This window comes from Podarcis cretensis (genome assembly GCF_951804945.1).
Source record: "Podarcis cretensis genome assembly, chromosome: 6".
NCBI lineage: Eukaryota > Metazoa > Chordata > Lepidosauria > Squamata > Lacertidae > Podarcis > Podarcis cretensis.
The window spans coordinates 50,380,734-50,399,529 of NC_137175.1; the positions used below are offsets into that span (position 1 = coordinate 50,380,734).

An 18,796-nucleotide genomic window follows, 5' to 3' on the forward strand; every position below is an offset into this window, starting at 1 on the left:
AGTGGAGGGTGCCCCACTGAAGGAAGCTAAATGGGTGGTCTTGGGTTTGATTGAAGGTATGTTTTGTATCCCCCCCCCGGCTGTTCTTAGCATCTGAGCTTGTTTCCTGTTGCTTGAAATTCCTGTACACATCTTTATGTGTTTTCTGAATAAATGTGTTTCTTCCTTTCGAATCAGTAGGTGGCTTCTGGCCAGAATTATTGTTATTATTTTTTATAAATGCTCAATGTGCATATAAAACAGCTGAATGCCCCTATAAATATCAAAAATGTTTTCTTTTCTAGAGGGTGCACCCTCCTTCCTGCAAACAAAATTGAGGGGTATGCTTGTTTGTCCACACGAGATCAAAAACCAAGGAAATGGAACAGAATATGCATCTAGAGGTAGAGAGTTTGATGCAGAGATTGGTTTGCACAAAAGGAGCTTTGATTAAGATGGAGCTTGAGGGTTAGGACAAGAGCTGAAGTGAGAGGCATTATGGTGTGTTTGCCCAAACAATCATAAGAGACTTCTCAGTGAGGTTAGCACACATTTTATAAGGTATTGACTTTTGTGCTAAGAAACGTGATGGAGTGGAATCCTAATTAGATGCAAAGTGCCCAGATGACTAAAGGTTTTTACTGGCACAAAGCATCCAAAACCCAGCTGCTTCAGACACATTGCCAGAGAGAATACTATGGCCTCTTCATCACTTCCTGCCTGAAATATCTGTGAATAACATGCATGTGTGAAAGAGCCAGAACACAGGTCATACATTACATTTCCGAGCACAATTCAAAGTGTTGGTGCTGACCTTTAAAGACCTAAATGGCCTTGGCCTCGTATACCTGAAGGAGCGTCTCCACCCCCATTGTTCAGCCCGGATACTGAGGTCCTCCTCAAAGATCTTCTGGAGGTTTCCTCAGTGCGAGATGTGAGGTTACAGGGAACCAAGCAGAGGGCCTTCTTGGTGGTGGATCCTGCCCTGTGGAACGCCCTCCCATCAGACATGAAGGAAATAAACAACTAAGAGACATCTGAAGGCAGCCCTGTTTAGGGAAGTTTTTAATGTTTGATGTTTTATTGTATTTTTAATATTTCATTGGGAGCCACCCAGAGTGGCTGGGGAAACCCAGCCAGAGGGTGGGGTATAAATAAATTATTATTATTATTATTATTATTATTATTATTATTATTATTATTGGTTTTTTAGTTACAACACACAAAACAAAACATACAGAAATATCACATTTTATAACATATTTTCTTGTCCTCTTTGGACTTCCTCACATCTCCCGCTCCTGCGTTCCAAATTTGTAAAAATTAAGCCAGCAATTTATCACCTTGTCCCCACCTTACAATCTAATTTTCCAATGTTATATCTTAAATTTTAGATATATTCATTTTACTCTTTAAAACATTTAAACTTAGCCTAATAGTTATCTAAAAATTTGATTTTTTTCATGAATTTAACTTATCTTCATAATTCACTTCGTCTGTTTCGATGGTGCCAAATTGTTTATGATCAAGCATCCTGCTTAACATTCATACAGTTTACAATATTTTTGCAAATAAATCTTAAATTTTTTCCAGTCTTCTTCCACCGTCTCCTCTCCCAGGTCTCGGATTCTGCCCGTCATCTCGGCCAGTTCCATATAGTCTATCAGTTGCATCTGCCATTCTTCCAGTGTGGGTAGATCTTGAGTTTTCCAATGCTTGGCAACGAGTATCCTTGCTGCTGTTGTTGCATACATAAAAAATGTTCGATCCTTCTTTAACACCCCTTGGCCAACAATACCCAAAAGGAAGGCCTCTGGTTTCTTAAGGAAGGTATACTTAAATACCTTTTTCAGCTCATTATATATCATTTCCCAGAAAGCCTTCACTTTGGGGCAAGTCCACCAAAGGTGAAAGAACGTTCCTTCATTTTCCTTACATTTCCAACACTTATTATCAGACAGGTGGTATATTTTTGCAAGTTTGACTGGGGTCATGTACCATCTATATATCATTTTCATTACATTTTCTTTCAATGCAGTGAAATTCAGCCCAGTAGTCCATAACTTTTCCCAGTCCTCAAACATAATATTATACCCAATGTCCTGTGCCCACTTTATCATAGCCGATTTAACCATTTCATCTTGTGTATTCCATTTTAACAGCAAGTTATACATTCTTGAAAGTACCTTAGTCTTAGGCTCTAACAGTTCCGTTTCTAACTTCGATTTTTCCACCTGGAATCCTAACTTTTTATCAAGTTTAAAAACTTCTTTAATCTGAGCATAGTGTAACCAATCTCGCACTTTGTCTTTCATTTTCTCCTGACTCTGCAATTTCCAGTTATCTCCATCTTTTTCTAATATTTCCCAATACTTCGGCCATTTGGCCTCCATATTGAGTCTTTTCCGGGCCTTAGCTTCCAATGGTGAAAGCCACCTTGGGGTTTTATTTTCCAATAAGTCTTTGTATTTTGTCCAGACATTAAACACTGCTTTTCTGACAATATGGTTCTTAAAATTCTTATTAATCTTAACCTTGTCATACCATAAATATGCATGCTAACCAAACGCATTGTCAAAACCTTCCAAATCTAATACATCAGTGTCCTCAAGAAGCAGCCAATCTTTCAACCAGCAGAAAGCTGCTGATTCATAATACAGCCTTAAGTCTGGCAGGGCAAAGCCCCCTCTTTCTTTCGCATCAGTTAATATCTTAAGCTTAATTCTGGGCTTTTTGCCCTGCCAGACAAATTTGGAAATATCTCTCTGCCACTTCCGGAAACACTCTGTTTTGTCCACAATCTGTAATGTTTGAAACAAAAAAAGCATTTTAGGCAGTACATTCATCTTTACAGCAGCAATTCGACCTAACAAGGAAAGTTTCAATCTTGTCCAACTTTCTAAATCTCTCTTAATTTCTGCCCAGCATTTCTCATAATTATCTTTAAATAGACTCAGATTTTTTGCTGTTATATTTACCCCTAGGTATTTTACTTTTTTAACCACATTTAGCTCTGTCTCTTTCTGAAACCGTTCTGACTCTGTAACTATCAAATTTTTCCCCAATACCTTAGTTTTCTGCTTGTTTAACTTAAATCCCGCTACCCGACCAAACTCTTGAATCAGTTGTAATACTTTTTTCGTACTAGATTCTGGCTCCTGTAGGGTCAAAACTAGGTCATCTGCAAACGCTTTAAGTTTATATTGCTTCACCCCGACCTGAATACCTTCCACCAGCCGGTCCCCTCTGATCATGTTCAAGAGCACCTCCAGGACAGAAATAAATAACAATGGGGAAATAGGACAGCCTTGTCGTGTTCCTTTTTCAATTTTGAACTCTTCTGTAATCACATCGTTGACTATCAGTTTAGCCTTTTGTTCTGAATAAATTGCATCAATCCCATTTCCAAAGCCCCGTCCCACTCCCATCCCTTCCAGATTTCCCTTCATAAATTTCCAAGAAATATTATCAAAGGCCTTCTCCGCATCTATGAAAATTAACACTGCTTTTGTATTGATATTTGTTTGCAAAAGTTCCAAAATATCAATTATGTTCCTTGTATTAGCAAACAAATGTCTGCCTGGGAGAAAGCCTGCCTGATCCTTGTGAATTACTTGATTCAAAACTTTTTTAAATCTACTTGCTAAAATGTCTGCAAATATTTTGTAATCCACATTTAAAAGGGAGATGGGGCGGTAGTTCTTAAGTTGGGTCTTTTCAGTTTCCGATTTTGGTATCAATGTGATAAACGCTTCTTTCCACGATTCCGGCGCCTTCTTCCCCTCCAAAATTTTGTTGCTAACCTCCAACAATGGTTGTATCAAATAGTCTTTCAATGTCTTATAGTACTTGGAGGTAAGCCCATCTGGCCCTGGAGATTTGCCCAATTGCATGTTCTGAATGGCTTGTTCAATCTCTTGTCGTGTTATTTTTGAGTTCAGGATTACTCTATTTTCTTGTGACAGTTTAGGTAGTCCATTCTTTATCAAAAATTGTTTTATCTCAGCCTCGTCTTACGGCCCTTGAGTATATAGTTTTTTGAAATATCTCTGGAAGCATTTTCTGGTGTCCACAGGGTTCTGAATATTTCTTCCTTCAATCTCTAAATTTGTAACTGTATTTAATTTTTGTCTCTTCTTCAACTGCCATGCTAGCAGTTCCCCACATTTATTCGCCGATTCAAATGTTCTTTGTTTCATTAGTTTAACTTTCCACTCTATTTCCTGATTTATCAATTTGGAATATTGTGCTTGATAGAGTTTAATTTCTCTCAGAATCGGCTGTGACTTCGGATTTGATCTTAACTTCTTCTCGAATTCTTTAATTTTCTCCAAAATCTTATCTTTTTTCTCATTTTGTGTCCTTTTCTTTACAGCATTCTGTTGTATCAAGAACTCCCTCATCACGGCCTTACTTGCATCCCAGATAATTCTTTTTTCCACTGTAGTATTCAAATTTATCTCAAAATAATCCTTCAATACTTTTTGGGCCTTCTTGGTAATCTCCTGGTCTCTAAACAGATTGTCATTCATCTTCCATCTAAAGGAGCCGGTTGGTAGTAGTGTCATATCCATCTTTACAGCGTTATGGTCGGAGCAGGTTTTTGGGCAGATTTCCACTTTTCTGGTCTTAGGTGCCAGACCTCTAGATATCCATATTTGGTCGATTCTCGTCCATGTCAGTTGGGCTTCAGAAAAGAATGTTCCTTCTCTTCCCAAGGGGTTCTTTGTCCTCCAGATGTCAATCAAATCCATGTTGTCGGTCAGTTCAAAGAAAGTCTTAGGTAGTCTGCCATCTTTTGTAACATTTTGATTTTGTGACTTATCCATGTTGGTTGATACCACGCCATTCATATCTCCCATCATAATGATGTTGTCATAGTCTAAATAGTCCAGGATGCTCTCATGCAACTTCTTATAAAATTCCGATTTCCCCTCATTTGGTGCGTAAATTCCTAATATCAAAAACTTCTCTCCTTGGTATTGTATCTCAATTGCCAAAATTCTTCCTTGCTCATCTTTAAACAGAAATTTAGGTGACAGGTTCTCCTTTGCATAGATCACCACACCTCTTTTCTTGACTCGATCCGAAGAAATAAATTCTTGGCCTCATCTTTTATTTATTAGCACTTTTTTGTGGAGCCTAGTCACATGTGTTTCTTGCAAACAAATAATGTCCAATTGTTCTTTTTTCAATATGTGAAATAACTTCCTCCTTTTTTCCGGGGAATTGCACCCATTAATATTCCAACTCAACAGTTGCAGGGACATCCTGAACAATTCTGTTATTTCTCTAGGGGTGGTATCTTTTTCTCTGAGTCCTCAGATTCCAAGGGTAGTAATGCAGCAGATGCTCCAGGCCCCAAAGGTGTTTCAATTCCTTTCTGAAGGTCCTCTCCGTAGGCAATCAGAAATTTATCTCTGTCTTCAAGTGTTTTAATCTTGACTTTCTTCCCTCTGAAGGTGAAAGATAATCCCGGAGGAAATTCCCACCTAAAAATAATTGAGTTGCTCCTTAGCAATCTGACCAATTCAAGATAGGCGGATCTAAGGTCCAGCAGTTGTTTCGGGATGTCTTTGTAAATTTCAGCTCTTCTGTCCAAAATGTCCAGTGACTTTTCGTAATGTAAACCCAAAATCTTATCCCTTTCCTCCCTCGATCTCAAAGTTATCAAACAATCTCTGGGCTTCTCTTTCTTTGCAAATCTTCCAAGTCTGAAAGCCGATACAATTTTAAAGTCCTTTTCTTCCTGTATAGGCCAGAACTTGGAAAATTCTTTGGTCAGGAACTCAACTAAGTTTCCTTCTTCAGCTTCTGGTATTGACCTTAGCCTTAAATTATTTTCCCGGTTCCGCAATTCTATCATAGATAAATACATTTGATGTTCTCCGACTTGTTTACAGAATGGTTTTACCTCTTGTTCTAAATTTTCAACTTTTTGGCTAGTAGCCTCAGCCAATTTACGATTCTCTGCAGTGGCCTCAGTTAACTGCCCAATTGCTTGTATGTTCTGTGCCACCTGTCCAGTTATTTTGTTTAGACAAGCTGTATTTTGGTCAATTTTGGCTGTTTGTTCATCCGCTTTCTTGTCCAAAGATTCTACTCTTTTATCCAAAGACTCCAATTTTTCATAAATTTTCTCTAAAATTGAAGCAGTTGCTCCTGAGGCCATATCTTCCAACTGTAACTGCTCAGTTTCTTCTTCCCCTGCCAACGGCAGAGTAGACACAATTTCTTCTTCCCCTGCTGACGGCAGAGTAGGTACAGATGATCTACGTGTCTGTAAGGCTGAGGTTAAAGTTGTTTGTCTAGTTCTTGCTCCCCTTTTTCTTGTGCCGCTCATTCCAATTTTATCTAGGAGTCAAGGTCAAGCTAAGTTGTTCCCATGAGAATGCCACAGCCCAAGAGCAAACAGTCAAATAGGAGGAAAGGAAAGAGAAAGTAAAATAGTGTCACTGCTGTAAATCCAGAATCCTCTAGAGGGAGCTTAGAATGTCTTGAGGGAAGAAGTCAAATCAAGTAAAATCAATAAAGTCAAATTTAATGTCCAAAGACCTTCAGAAACTAGTATTTAGCAGAGTTGGTGTTAACAGCATAACATTGTTTCTGACAAGTGCCAACTGGTATTTCAAAGTAGCAAGTCTAAAAATGCTCTAAATGTTGCATGTCCAAATACACAATAGCCAAGTCTGCAAACTGACAGTTCTGCTGTTCAGGCAGCCCAAGCACCTGGGCTTCTCAGTCAGAATTTGTAGTTCCCAAGGCAGAAGATTAACACAGTCCAAATAAAAGATAAATCCAATAAATAAGTTAAGTCCTTACTTTGCCTAAAAACAGCTTCAATGAGTGCTCAATTCAGATAGTTTAAAAAGCCTCTTCAATGGCTCCACTCCTCCAGCTCTTTTTGCTTTGAAATTTAAGTAGCAGCAGAGGACGGACTTCCTCTTAACATCTCTCCGCTTTCAGCCAAATTTCCATTAATTTAGACTCCAATTGTGAAAAATCCCTCCTTACTCATGGGTTGTTGCTTTTCTGTTCCGAATATTTTGAGGAAAAAAGGTCAGCGCTCCCCGACAGCAGCTGCGCGGCTTCACTCTACAGAGTAGCGATCGACTCACAGCGCCGCAACCCCCTCCACGATCCGAGGCTCCTTACGGGGTCTCTTCAACGTTTCAAGGGTCGCTTCTGGCACCCGCCGAGTCCCACGTCCCCAGGCTCTTGCTGCCTGGGGTTTTCCAGCGCGGGTCTCCGCTTTGCCGTAGTGGACGACCCAATTCTGTAGAGCTTCCTCCTCACAGCGCGAGAAGGACCGCCATTGTCGTTCGCGCCGCCTCCGGAAGTCTATTATTATTATTATTATTATTATTATTATTATTATTATTAACATTGTGGGCAGAGCTTTTCCATGCCAGCAGCTCGTCCATTCAACTGCAAGCTATAGAGACCAGCGATCAAGTGACTTTGCGCATGTGTGAATTGACCTACTGCCCTTTATCTATTACAATACCACCCGATCTTAGCCCAAAGGCTGAGAAGTGATGATGGGCACAGCATGAATTAGGCAAGAAGAATAAAAACCAGACTGGTGAGCCTAAGGTGGTCTGAGTCCCGTTCCTGATTCCATAATGAGAATCCTTTACATCCCTGCTGTTTTTCCACACAGCTACCAGCTTTTCTGCCCTCCCACCTGCTTAGAGCATATTGCCCTGCTTCTCATCAGCACCCCATAGTGAGTAGTCAGCAGGGGTTGTTTCCACAGCTCTGGAATCTTAAAACACCATTGGATCAGAATGTATATGAAATGCAAAGTTCTGTTTTGAGATTTGGATTGCTTCCCGCTGCAGTCGCAGTGGACCTGCATTTCGGCTCAATTGCTGTCATTTGCAGTTCCGACAAATCGCTCTCCATACCTGCTGTTTGTACCTGTTGCCACCTCAGACTGGGGACAGTGGGGTGTTTCAGCTTTGTCCGTCTTTATATGCTGATAAGGTTTTTTAGCTGTGTTTTCTGAGCCAAGGGGTAAAATATCAAAGTAGGAGACAGCATATGCCTGCGCTGCCCAGGGCAGGCGCGCTCCCGAGGGGGACGGGATGCAGAGGGTGCCCTCCCAGGCGTGGAATAGCTGCTCGGGTGCATGGAGCAGGGCACGCACCCTGCAGCCGGGGGCAGAGTGGGCTGCCGATGGAGGGCATTCAGTGCACCGCCTGCCCGCGACTGCCAAATGTCACCCCCCTCAGTGAAGACACCCTGGGTGACCAGCCCCCACCGCACGCCCCTTCCTCCACCCCTGGTGGGAGATGGTATTGTTTCTCTTCTGATGGAAAGTGTGCATGCATACAACAAACACATTTTAAAAAGTAGTCATGTTAAACTGTAGCAGCAAGAAGAGGAAAACCACTGTGATGTTTTAGAAGCTGCCTGGTTTGCTTAACACGAACTCTCTCAGGCAACAAGAACTAATGGAACTGTGGAGTGATGAAGCTATGCGGGAAGGAGTGGTTGTAGTCTGGTTGATACTCAACGTGAAAAAGCAACAACAATGTCAACATTGCTTCTCCCTGTACTGGTCTCCTACTCTGCCTCTGCCAGTCAACATCCTATATATATAGTATTTATTTATTTATTTATTTATTTATTTATATAGTTTTTATTACATTTTCTAAATTACATTTCAAAATATCCATTTAAACAACCTTAAATCAATGCCTTCCCTTCTTCTCTTTCAGCGGTTCATTTTGCATACCGTACAACCCTGCATATTTTACATGAACTAATCCATTCAATAATCCATTGTAACATCTATCAAAACTTAGTTGCACTGTTGAATTTATCTTAATGTTACCAGCATTTTTAAATGAACACAGTTTTTACCCATATATTCCGTAAACATTTTCCAGTCTTTTTTAAACGTGCATTCTTCTTGTTCTCTTATTCTATATGTTAAGTCTGCAAGCTGTGCGTATTCCATTAGTTTAAGTTGCCATTCTTCTTTGACTAGGACCTCACTCATTTTCCATTTGGGGGCTAACAAGACATGGGCCGCAGTAGTGGCATACATAAATAGTCTTTTTTGACGCCTGGGAATTTCCCTCTGAATTATCCCCAACCAAAAGGACTCTGGTATTTTTTGGGGGGGTGTTTGTTTGTTTGTTTGTTTTTGTTTTTTAGGGACGCGGGTGGCGCTGTGGGTAAAAGTCTCAGCGCCTAGGACTTGCTGATCGAAAGGTCGCCGTTAGAATCCCCACGGCGGGGTGCGCTCCCGTTGTTTGGTCCCAGCGCCTGCCAACCTAGCAGTTCGAAAGCACCCCCGGGTGCAAGTAGATAAATAGGGACCGCTTACTAGCGTGAAGGTAAACGGCGTTTCCGTGTGCGGCTCTGGCTCGCCAGAGCAGCGATGTCACGCTGGTCACGTGACCCGGAAGTGTCTTCGGACAGCGCTGGCTCCCGGCCTCTTAAGTGAGATGGGCGCGCAACTCCAGAGTCGGACACGACTGGCCCGTACGGGCAGGGATACCTTTACCTTGTTTTTTTTAGAAAGGTACTTTAAAACATGTTTTTTCAATTCATTATATATCATTTCCCAATATTAGAATATTGCCAGTCAACATCCTCTTCTGGATGTGGTTGTTGTCCTTTAGCCCAGCAGTAGTGGTGGTGAAGTACTTCCGAGATGTTATAGGGCATGCACATTAATTTACAGACATATTGAAGAGCTCTATAGAGCAATGGGCAATGAAGGGCAATTAGCTAGGGCTGTGCCAAAAAATTATTCTTCATTTTCTTTGGCCATTCTCCATCAACTAATGGGAGAAGAAACTGAATTCAAGGGCTTATATCCAATGCAGTGCTAAGGAAGCTTAGGGGAACACCCAAAACAGATTTAGGGAGTGAATGGGGGGGAGGGCAGGGAGGAGGAAAGGGGGGAAGCCTCTTGGTGCAAGTGGGAATCCTTGTGCTGATGGGATGCTAACGTAGAACTGCACTGGATACAAGCCAACCATTATCAAATAGGAGGATAAATTCCAGTGGCGATCCCATTCATAGGGTGTAGGGTATTTGTTGTGCTTGCAGTGCCTTTTAGGTGACCAAGTGAGCATCATTTTTTTCTTTCCCCAAATCTTATCTCCAGTGCTCTGCATTCTGCAGCCTTGCCAGGTGCCCACACTTTCTGAAAACCCCATAACTTCTTCGGATGGGCTTTCATTTAAGCAGGGGAATCCTGGGAGGCTGTCTACCATCCTCTAGACAGCCGTTTATTTTTTAAATACATCATTTTCCCAAAGAAATCATTGTGGAACTGTTTTTAATGGTAAAAGGCTCCCCTTAGAAACAAAATCACTGAGTGCACTGAACTCAGACACGATAACCAGCCTCCAGAAGGGCTTCCCACACCTTCTTCAAGCTGGAGGAAGATGTTTAAACAACTCCTCCCATTGGGCTGTTTCAGATCAGGAAGTGTGGGCAGCCAGGGAGACTGCAAAGCATTGGAGAAATGTTTAATGGAAAGCAGGAGGAAACACACCACTCTCGGTTACCTCACAGCACAACAATAATGTACGGTAAGCTCAGTGCCAGATAGGGATAGGTGAACATGTTAATTTCAATTTCTTTTGGTTTCTCATTTTTTCCAATCTTCGGTTTGCTACATTTCCATGTTAGTCTGCAAGTTGTTGTTGTTGTTGTTGTTGTTGTTGTTGTTGTCAGGGCTGTCTTAAGCATATGCAGCACTGGGGTGCAAAGATCCACCTGGTGTGCCCCCCCCCAGGTTGCCCAGTCCCAGGCATGCAGGAGGGCGGAGCGTCCTCAGCGTCTCGCTGCTCGGTCACCCCCAAACTCATGGCACAGAGCCGCCCACAGCAGAAGAGCCCGCCGTGGCACTCCAACCACTGGGTGGGCTCTTCCCCAGACTCGACTCTCGGCCTGACACCTCTGAGAGCCTGGCACCCGGGTACCCCACACCCCTTGCACCTATGGGTAAGATGGCCCTAGTTGTTCTTGTTGTTTTAAAAAAGTTCTCATGATGAAAATTCACCAGAATTTTCACGAGTATTTATTCTAATATATGCATTTTTGCAAAGCAAATTCCCCCAGTATCATACATTGTTCTATATTGTTTTCACTAACAGAAACATTTCCCTTAGTGTATGCATTTTTGTTTACAATACTCAGCTGGAGAACCACACTGCAAAATTGGGAAATGTGCAGGTTTGGAAGGATGGCTGCATTTCAGTTGCTGTTCTCTTTTGGAAAGTGTTAATTAGGCAACTTTACCTTTAAATGTGAACTGAATCAAATTTCTCCTCCATCCAGGAAATAAAGAAAATGCATCGAATGTTTCCTAATATTGGAGGCAACGTTGTGATGTTGGACTGGAGGATAACTATTGTAGACTTTTATAATTTTATTTGGAGAATATTCCTTGGACTTCTTGAATTGAAAGAATTAATGATCCAAGTGATCTCATGTAGAATTAAGCACCAGAGCTAGTATCTTTCTGGTCCTAGTTCAGAAAGTGAGCTGGCTACATCCACCCGTTTGGAGGAGGTATTTTATTTGCATTTTGGATACTTGGGTTTCTCTCTCGTCATGCAGCTCTTGGATGGTCCCACAGGGAGGCTGTCTATTCTGCCTAGCTAGGGTGGTTCACGCACTGTCTTGTTGCCATAAGCTTGGAGCTGCAAGTGGGTGCTCATTCCCAAGGAGGCTAGAATTCTGTTCAGTGTTATGTTGCAGGAAATGTGCTAGACTAGAGTGAATGGAAGACACCCTGTCTGCCTCTCAGCTCCACTTTTCCTTGCTGCCAGGGGCTACAATTCAAAACAGATGTTCTGTGTTGACAGGAGACCAAACAACCTTCCTGTGTCCTAGAATGAAAACACATGGATATGAAATCAGGGTGTTCAGGATGATTAGACTAAGTTGGATGGAAACTGTGAGGGAAGAGAAAATGCAAACACACTGTTGACATCAGTCACATGAGCACAGTTCTCCTCAGGGGGAAACACTGCTGTTACTGCAACTGAAGAACAGACACTTTCAAAGTTTTTATACCCATACACAGGTTGATGATACAATTTCTCATTTTGACTAGGGGACATACTTTGGTTCAACTTTTTTCTCACAGATGGATGAAACCAAACCAAACCAAACCAAAAACCCATCAGAGGACACGTTCTAAAATGGCTTAGGGAGTTTTGTGGGGTGGGCAACATTGTTGCTGTCATTGTTATTCATTTTTTGGATCTTTATTTTAGATCTGATTTATGTGGAAACCATTTAATGTGTATTTTTAAATGTTTTATTTATTGTCCATGACTACTTTTGTTACGTCTGTAATTATGTGATTTTCCTTTACATGTTGCTAGCCACTTTGAGCCTGGTTTTAAATTTGGAAAGGCAGCAAACAAATAATATGATTGATTGATACCAGCAAATTCAGGTTGCACAATTAGAGTGGATTTAGTGCTCTTGCACAACAAACCCATTTCAAAAAAGAGAAGTATTTCCAGGATAAGGGAAGTAACAAGAAAATGCACTGCAAAGTGTGAGGTATCAATTGCTTGTCATAACTTTATACAATATAATCTTCTCACAATCAAATCAGAATTAATGCTCAATAAACAGGCTGCCTCGAAGCCATCATAGGAATATTTTGAGTAGTTTTGAATCTTTAGAAAGAAATCTACTTAGTTTAATGACAGCATTTTGACATGAGTGTCATTGAATCAGCCTTGTACATGGGTTTTCAGGCAGATTACCCCCCCACACACACACACACATCAGGTGTATTGAGTGATGTTGGCTTCTATATTATGGTCCCCACATGAAAGCCACTTTATGTCCCAAGGCAGTTATCACATAAGGGACCATTTGTGTCTTGTGGTTCATTGTGCAGAGTGGCCACTTTCTCTTCTTCTTCGTTTTAGCTGCTTGCTGTGACATACAAAATAATTACTAAGTCTCAAGTGGTGCTACACATGAACACATGTGATAGTGGCCATCCTGAGGACTGATTTAATACAGCCTCCACACTTAAAGTGCAAACTGTGCCCAAGAGTTGTTTCAACATGAGTGCTGATAAAGTGCAAAACTGCTGTCAGTCAACAGATGACTTGTACAACCCAGTGCTCATAACCCACAGACATATCCTATCCATCTCTCTATCATATCTAAACAGGCATATTCACTTCCTCTTTTTTCCCTTCCCCCATCTCCTTCTCAACTGCCAAGAATGAGCCTATTACCACTCCCATGATCGTTAATCGTGGGATCCTCCTAAGGTAGCTGTTATCTCTTACAGGTATTTAGGCTGGGATCCTCCCAAGGTGGTACAGTCAAACCTTGGTTCCCGAACGCCTCCGTTATCGTACGTTTCGGCTCCCTAATGCTGAAAACCTGGAAGTAAATGCTCCGGTTTTTGAATGTTTTTCAGAACCTGAACGCTTGGCTTCCACTCAAGTGCAAGAAGCTCTTGCAACCAATTGGAAGCCATGCCTCGATTGTTGAACATTTCAGAAGTCGAACGGTCTTCTGGAACAGATTACATTCGACAACCGAGGTTTGATTGTAGACCTGTACACTATCTCTTGTAGATGTTTAGGCTGGCAAGCAGACAACTTACATGATTTAGCAGAATAAGGCTGTTTAGCAAGATAAGGCGAACTGTTGCCTAGGAGAGTGGTGAAGGCCTCATATCAGTGAAGGAGCAATTGTGACAGACCACTATGCCTCAATGCACAATATACATTCTGCTGCGTTTCCCATACACCCTTGCAATACGAATTTTGTCTGCATCTTAACACAGCACTGAATTGCCATCACCACAAGTGGTAGCATGTGCAGCCATGGGCATTCAACTCCCCCTTCCCTGCTTAAATGGCTTTAGGATGTCTCACGCATCAGGCAGTTTACCTGAGCAGGTAAGCACTGTGACAATGTTTTGGAACCGCTGTTAACAAAGCAGAATCTAAGCACAGCTCCACATTTTAAGCAGGCACATGCTTACTGCTGGTGTTCCCCACAGATGCCTACATAAAGTGTTAGTGACAGATACTCTTCCTTAATGTGTCATAGGGCTGTACCTAATCAGGGCTCCCAGACCAGTGTATATGGGTATAGGAGCAAATGAGCCTGTTTTCCAACACTGTGCATTTTTGGCAGGAAACCACAGCCTATCTGCAGCAAACACAATTGCTGATAATGTACCAATCCACTGTCATTTGGTGGATGACTTGTACAACCCACCAGCCATAAGCCACTAATGTATCCTCTCCAGATCACTATCATGCTTGTACAGGCGCACTCACTGCCTCTCTTTTCCTTTCCCCATCTCTTGCTCAACCAACTCTTGCACAAAGCAATTCCAAAGCAGAAGCTGTTGCTTTGGCTGGGGGTTGGGTGGAAACCCTCCACAGTGGCTGCCTGCCAGGAATGCTTCCACACTGCTGTACTTCTCTGTCAGGAAACCCCCTTGAGCAAAATGTTGCCCTTATTCCTTAGAAATGCCTCTCCTGTCCAACACGGCCAAGGAAATATGGGAAGGCTACACCGAAAGCAAGCTGGAGGCAGATTAAAGGCAGTCAAAAGGCCATTTCTGATTTAAATGCCCAATGTGTTCAGGGACAGACGTTTTCTAGTGATCACATGGGCACCTCTATATAAAAAAGTTATGTGTAGACTAACATTGCAGTATAATATCATAAATAGGATCTGTCGGGTTCTGTTCCTGGATTTAGCTCTGGAAAACTTTAACGGGTGATTAAGCACGCTATAATGGAACTCCTTGCGGGCACTGACAATATCATTTTCAAAAATGTATCAGTAAGCACACATTTGAATTTTACCAAATTGCTTCTGCCACTATGCCCCAGCTGAGGCAATGAGAAAACAACATTGTTTCCTACTCAGTCCCCCCTTTCTCTCTCTCTAATATTATCAAATGTCTTTTTTTAAAAAAGGTTTTATTTATACTTTTCAAGTTTATACATTTCATTAGTTTCATTAGTTTTACAATCAATTTAACATCTCAGATTTTGACTTCCTTCCCCCTCTTTCTGCGGTTAAATTTATTTTTAAAAATATCTTCTGAATATCCAAATTCATTTAACTTGCTCATTTAATTATCTATTATAAATATATACTCCTATGAAACTGCAGGTTGTTACAATAATCCTGCTAATGTTTTTATCTGTTTGCAATTTATCTGTAAATATTAAATAAACCATTTTTTTATAAAAAGTTTGTTATCTTGATTTCTTATTCTTCCGGTAAGTTTCACCATTTCTGCATATTCCATAAGTTTTTGTATCCAGTCTTCCTTTACTGGGACTTCTGCTTCTTTCCGCTTTGGGACAAGTTTCCTACTCAGGCTCAGCTATGCAGAGCATGCCATCAACAGCCTCAGAAACAATCCTGACATCATAATTAAAGAAGCCAAAAAAGGGGAGGGGCTGTTATAAGCAAGTTGAACTACATATGAGTGTCTGAGAAGTAACTCTCCAACAGTACATCTTATAGTCCCCTTGTCCTCATACCCAGATGAGGAGTACCAGAAGGACCTACATAACTTGATGGAGGAATTTCCTGCAGATGTGCAGGGCTAAGTCTGCATAGATAAGATACATCTCCGGAAACTCAGTGAAGGGTCTTCTATCTGTTACTGAAAGTGCACAAGGCAATCCCAGATGCCCTACAGTTTGGGGCATCAGTACTATCACTGCTGGGGAATCTGGGTATGTAGACTTTATTCTCTGATCAAATGCCATCAATACTCCTAGAGTGAGATCCTGGCGCTACTTATGAGCTTCGCATAGAGAAATGTTTGACCACTGTGAGAACAAGATGCTGGACTAGATGTGACTTTGATCTCATCCAGCCGGGGTTCTTAGGAAAGTGTATTTGCTGGATGTGCCCCCAGCTGCAATCTTATATACAGTGGTACCATGGTAGTCTAATGGCTTGACTCCCAAACAAATCGGCTCCCAAACGCCGCAAACCTGGAAGTTAGTGTTCTGGTTTGCAAATGTTTTTTGGAAGCCAAATGTCTGATGTAGCATCCGTGGCTTCCAATTGAGTGCAGGAGGCTCCTGCAGCCAATTGCAAGCTGTGCCTTGGTTTCTGAACCATTTTGAGAGTCAAACAGACTCCTGGAATGGATTAAATTCAAGAACCAAGGTATCACTGTACTCTTATGTCACATTGCGATGAGTGGGACTTACTGTTGTGTAACCATGCATATGATTGCACCCGATTCTCTGTTTCCAATATAGAACTTCAACCTCAACACAAAGTGTGAATCTACATGACTTGCCCACTCTATCAGCACTATAATTTTCCATCATTTCAATGAGAAAACATTCTGAGCACAATAGCCAGAACACAATAAAACATAAAATTAATAGTGAATACAAGAAAATCAGGAAGCAATTAATGCCAAATGGTTACCTTCAGAGCACCCTATGATAGAAATATTCTTCACTGTAGACAAAAGCTTGGCAGGGATCAATATAAAATTGATGTATGAATGGGGGGTGGGGAGTAATAAACTTACCTACCTCTCCAGAAAAATGCCCATTTAAGGCAATACGATTAAATTGGGAGATTAGTAGTACTGGTGCCATGCCAGAAAAATGATAGGGTATCTTTCATGCAATCTTTCAGGATATTTTTTTAACCCTTTTACTTCTGAAAAATAAACCGGTGCTTCTGGTCAAGGCTTGACACTGTTGAAGCAATTCTAGCATGAGTATTCACAACATTCTCTAATACCAGCCCAAGTAGTTCCTAATTTACTATTAGGAGATAAGTCAGATATATGCATAAAAGAAAGGAAGGGCAATTAATGATCCAAGTTTAAAGCGCTGGCACAAAGGCAGCATTACTATAAAGGTTTTTATTAGGAGAAATCTGGAAAGAGTGAAATTTGAGCAAGAGATCAGTTCATCGTTGTTGCTTAAACTGAATTTCTATTGGACCTTGTGCATGGCCTATATCTGCCTGCATTGCAAATGAGATTTGAAGTGGTTTGGCAATGCAAGGAAGACCCCTGTCAATGCTGAATTCCCCCATGCCACATTTAGAGAAGCAGGTCCACTAAGGAGAAGGGAGCACTGTAACATCACCCTCAGTCTGCCTTCAGTAAGGAAGAGGGGGAATTAGTTGCCTCTGCCTGCATTTGACTTCTGGCTTCACCTACTGTTTTTGGCCCAAGCAGTCCCAATAGCCAACAGCCACAACTGCATACCAGTGGTGAAGGCTGGTCCATCAAGGCAAATGGGACAGTGCTCCACTAACCAACCTCAGTCTGCCCTTAGCCAGACTCTACCTGCCTGCCTTTTTACTTGCATCCTATCGGGGGGGGGGGACTACCTGTCCATTTCTTCCTTCTTAGCACCAGTGTTGGCAATATAGAACTCAGTAGGGGCAAAACTAGAATTGGCACTACCTGTAATTGGCTCTGGCTCAAAATTACTGTTGGGCTACCTGTGTTCTGCCCTACTAGCCTCAATGGGCACCAGGTACCACTGCATAGCTCCTTGTTTCTCTCAATATGAAGAGATATTGGGTCATACTACTGCTTCTGTTGTTAACAACTGTAGCAGAGCTAATAGTACAGACTTCAATAAAGAGTCACTGGGGGTCGGGGGGCTAAAAAGTGTTTAAAGAGAGGGAATGAATTTTAGCACTTCATTCACGATCCCAATATATTTTAGACTGCTATGCAATCTTTTGACAAATTGTGGTATGGATTTTTTTTAATTAAAAAATATAATTATCAACAGCTTCTAGGAAAGGAAGGAACTTCTGTCATCTTTCCGGTTCAATGAGTGCTCAGTTGCCTAGGGCTGCCTGTTCTGCCACTTTCCTCAACTTCTGTCCATTAGTCTCAGAACACTAGAAGAAAGTGGCCAATGATTGCATTAATGGGTCTCTCATTATTTATTAAAACTCGGCACCACCAGTCGTCATTTGACTGAGCTGGGATTGGTACAATTAGGCAGAATTACTCTGGTGAGATGAGACATTTCAATAGATTTTACAGTTCTGTTTCTGGAGGCTCTTGTTACTATTATCTGAGGTCAGGTCATCAACCGCAGATGGAAAAGCACATTTGGAAAAGCAACAGGGAAATTCCTACACGGTTTCTGCCCTCTGCTGGTCAGTGCCAATGAAAAAACATGGTTGTTCCAATACTGTACATGTATTAGACATATCATAGTGCATTTGTCTACTCCAGTCATCCAGTCATAGACTCCTGAAGGGCAAGGGTTGTAGGAGGAACCCCAGCCAGGTGGAGCAGCTTGTGACATATGCTCAGGACGACCCAGGATTAAATCTAGGTTATTACCTCAAATTAGGAAAAGTGGTTAGGTCCTTTCAACAATCAGGCATACCTGACCCAATCAGGAGTGCTGCATGGATCAAAAGCCTGGCTCCTGCATGGACCAATCAACCTTTTTGGCCCACTGCTGGCAACCCATGTGACCACCCCTTCCTATTTTACCTGATGGGCTGAGCAGATCTCATTGTCCTCTCCCCTCATCATCCCAGCCTCTCTTCTTCACCAACTGACTGCATCCTACATTCTGCAAGGCTTGCCCCATCACATACTAGGGAACATGCATTGGATAGAGCATACATTGGATATGGTGGCTGTCCCATGATGCAGAGGCAGCATATCTCCACTCCTGGCATGATGTAAGTAAAGGATTGCTCAGTAATCTTTTGTTAAAGCACTTGGACTTTACCAACGGTTTTCTGACTGCTGAAGTACACCAGACTTGCTAATGTTGCCCCTGATAGTATTCTCTGCTCTTTC

The 18,796-nt window shown here is 41.7% G+C and overlaps 1 protein-coding gene and 1 long non-coding RNA gene across 6 annotated transcripts in view; one reads left to right on the forward strand and one right to left on the reverse strand.

Annotated features, from left to right (window-relative positions):
• Nucleotides 1–18,796, forward strand: part of KCNC4 (potassium voltage-gated channel subfamily C member 4) — a 75,024-nt gene that overhangs the window by 56,143 nt on the left and 85 nt on the right. The window contains exons 4-5 of one of the 4 annotated variants that reach the window (XM_079980335.1): nucleotides 285–383; nucleotides 18,529–18,675. In XM_079980335.1, the coding sequence (XP_079836461.1) occupies nucleotides 285–383; nucleotides 18,529–18,641 (212 nt within the window). In that variant the 3' untranslated portion in view covers nucleotides 18,642–18,675. Of the gene's footprint in view, nucleotides 1–284; nucleotides 384–11,289; nucleotides 11,408–18,528 lie in introns of those variants that run through there. The other 3 variants (XM_079980332.1, XM_079980338.1, XM_079980342.1) reach the window with 3 other exon arrangements.
• Nucleotides 11,751–18,584, reverse strand: LOC307218347. Of its 2 annotated transcripts, none has more exons than XR_013839930.1 (3): nucleotides 18,482–18,584; nucleotides 16,533–16,662; nucleotides 11,751–11,843 (listed from the first exon to the last, which is right to left on the reverse strand). It is a non-coding gene; the product is annotated as an uncharacterized lncRNA (long non-coding RNA). The 2 variants fall into 2 exon arrangements; XR_013839931.1 differs by having other exon boundaries at nucleotides 11,755–11,843; nucleotides 16,529–16,662.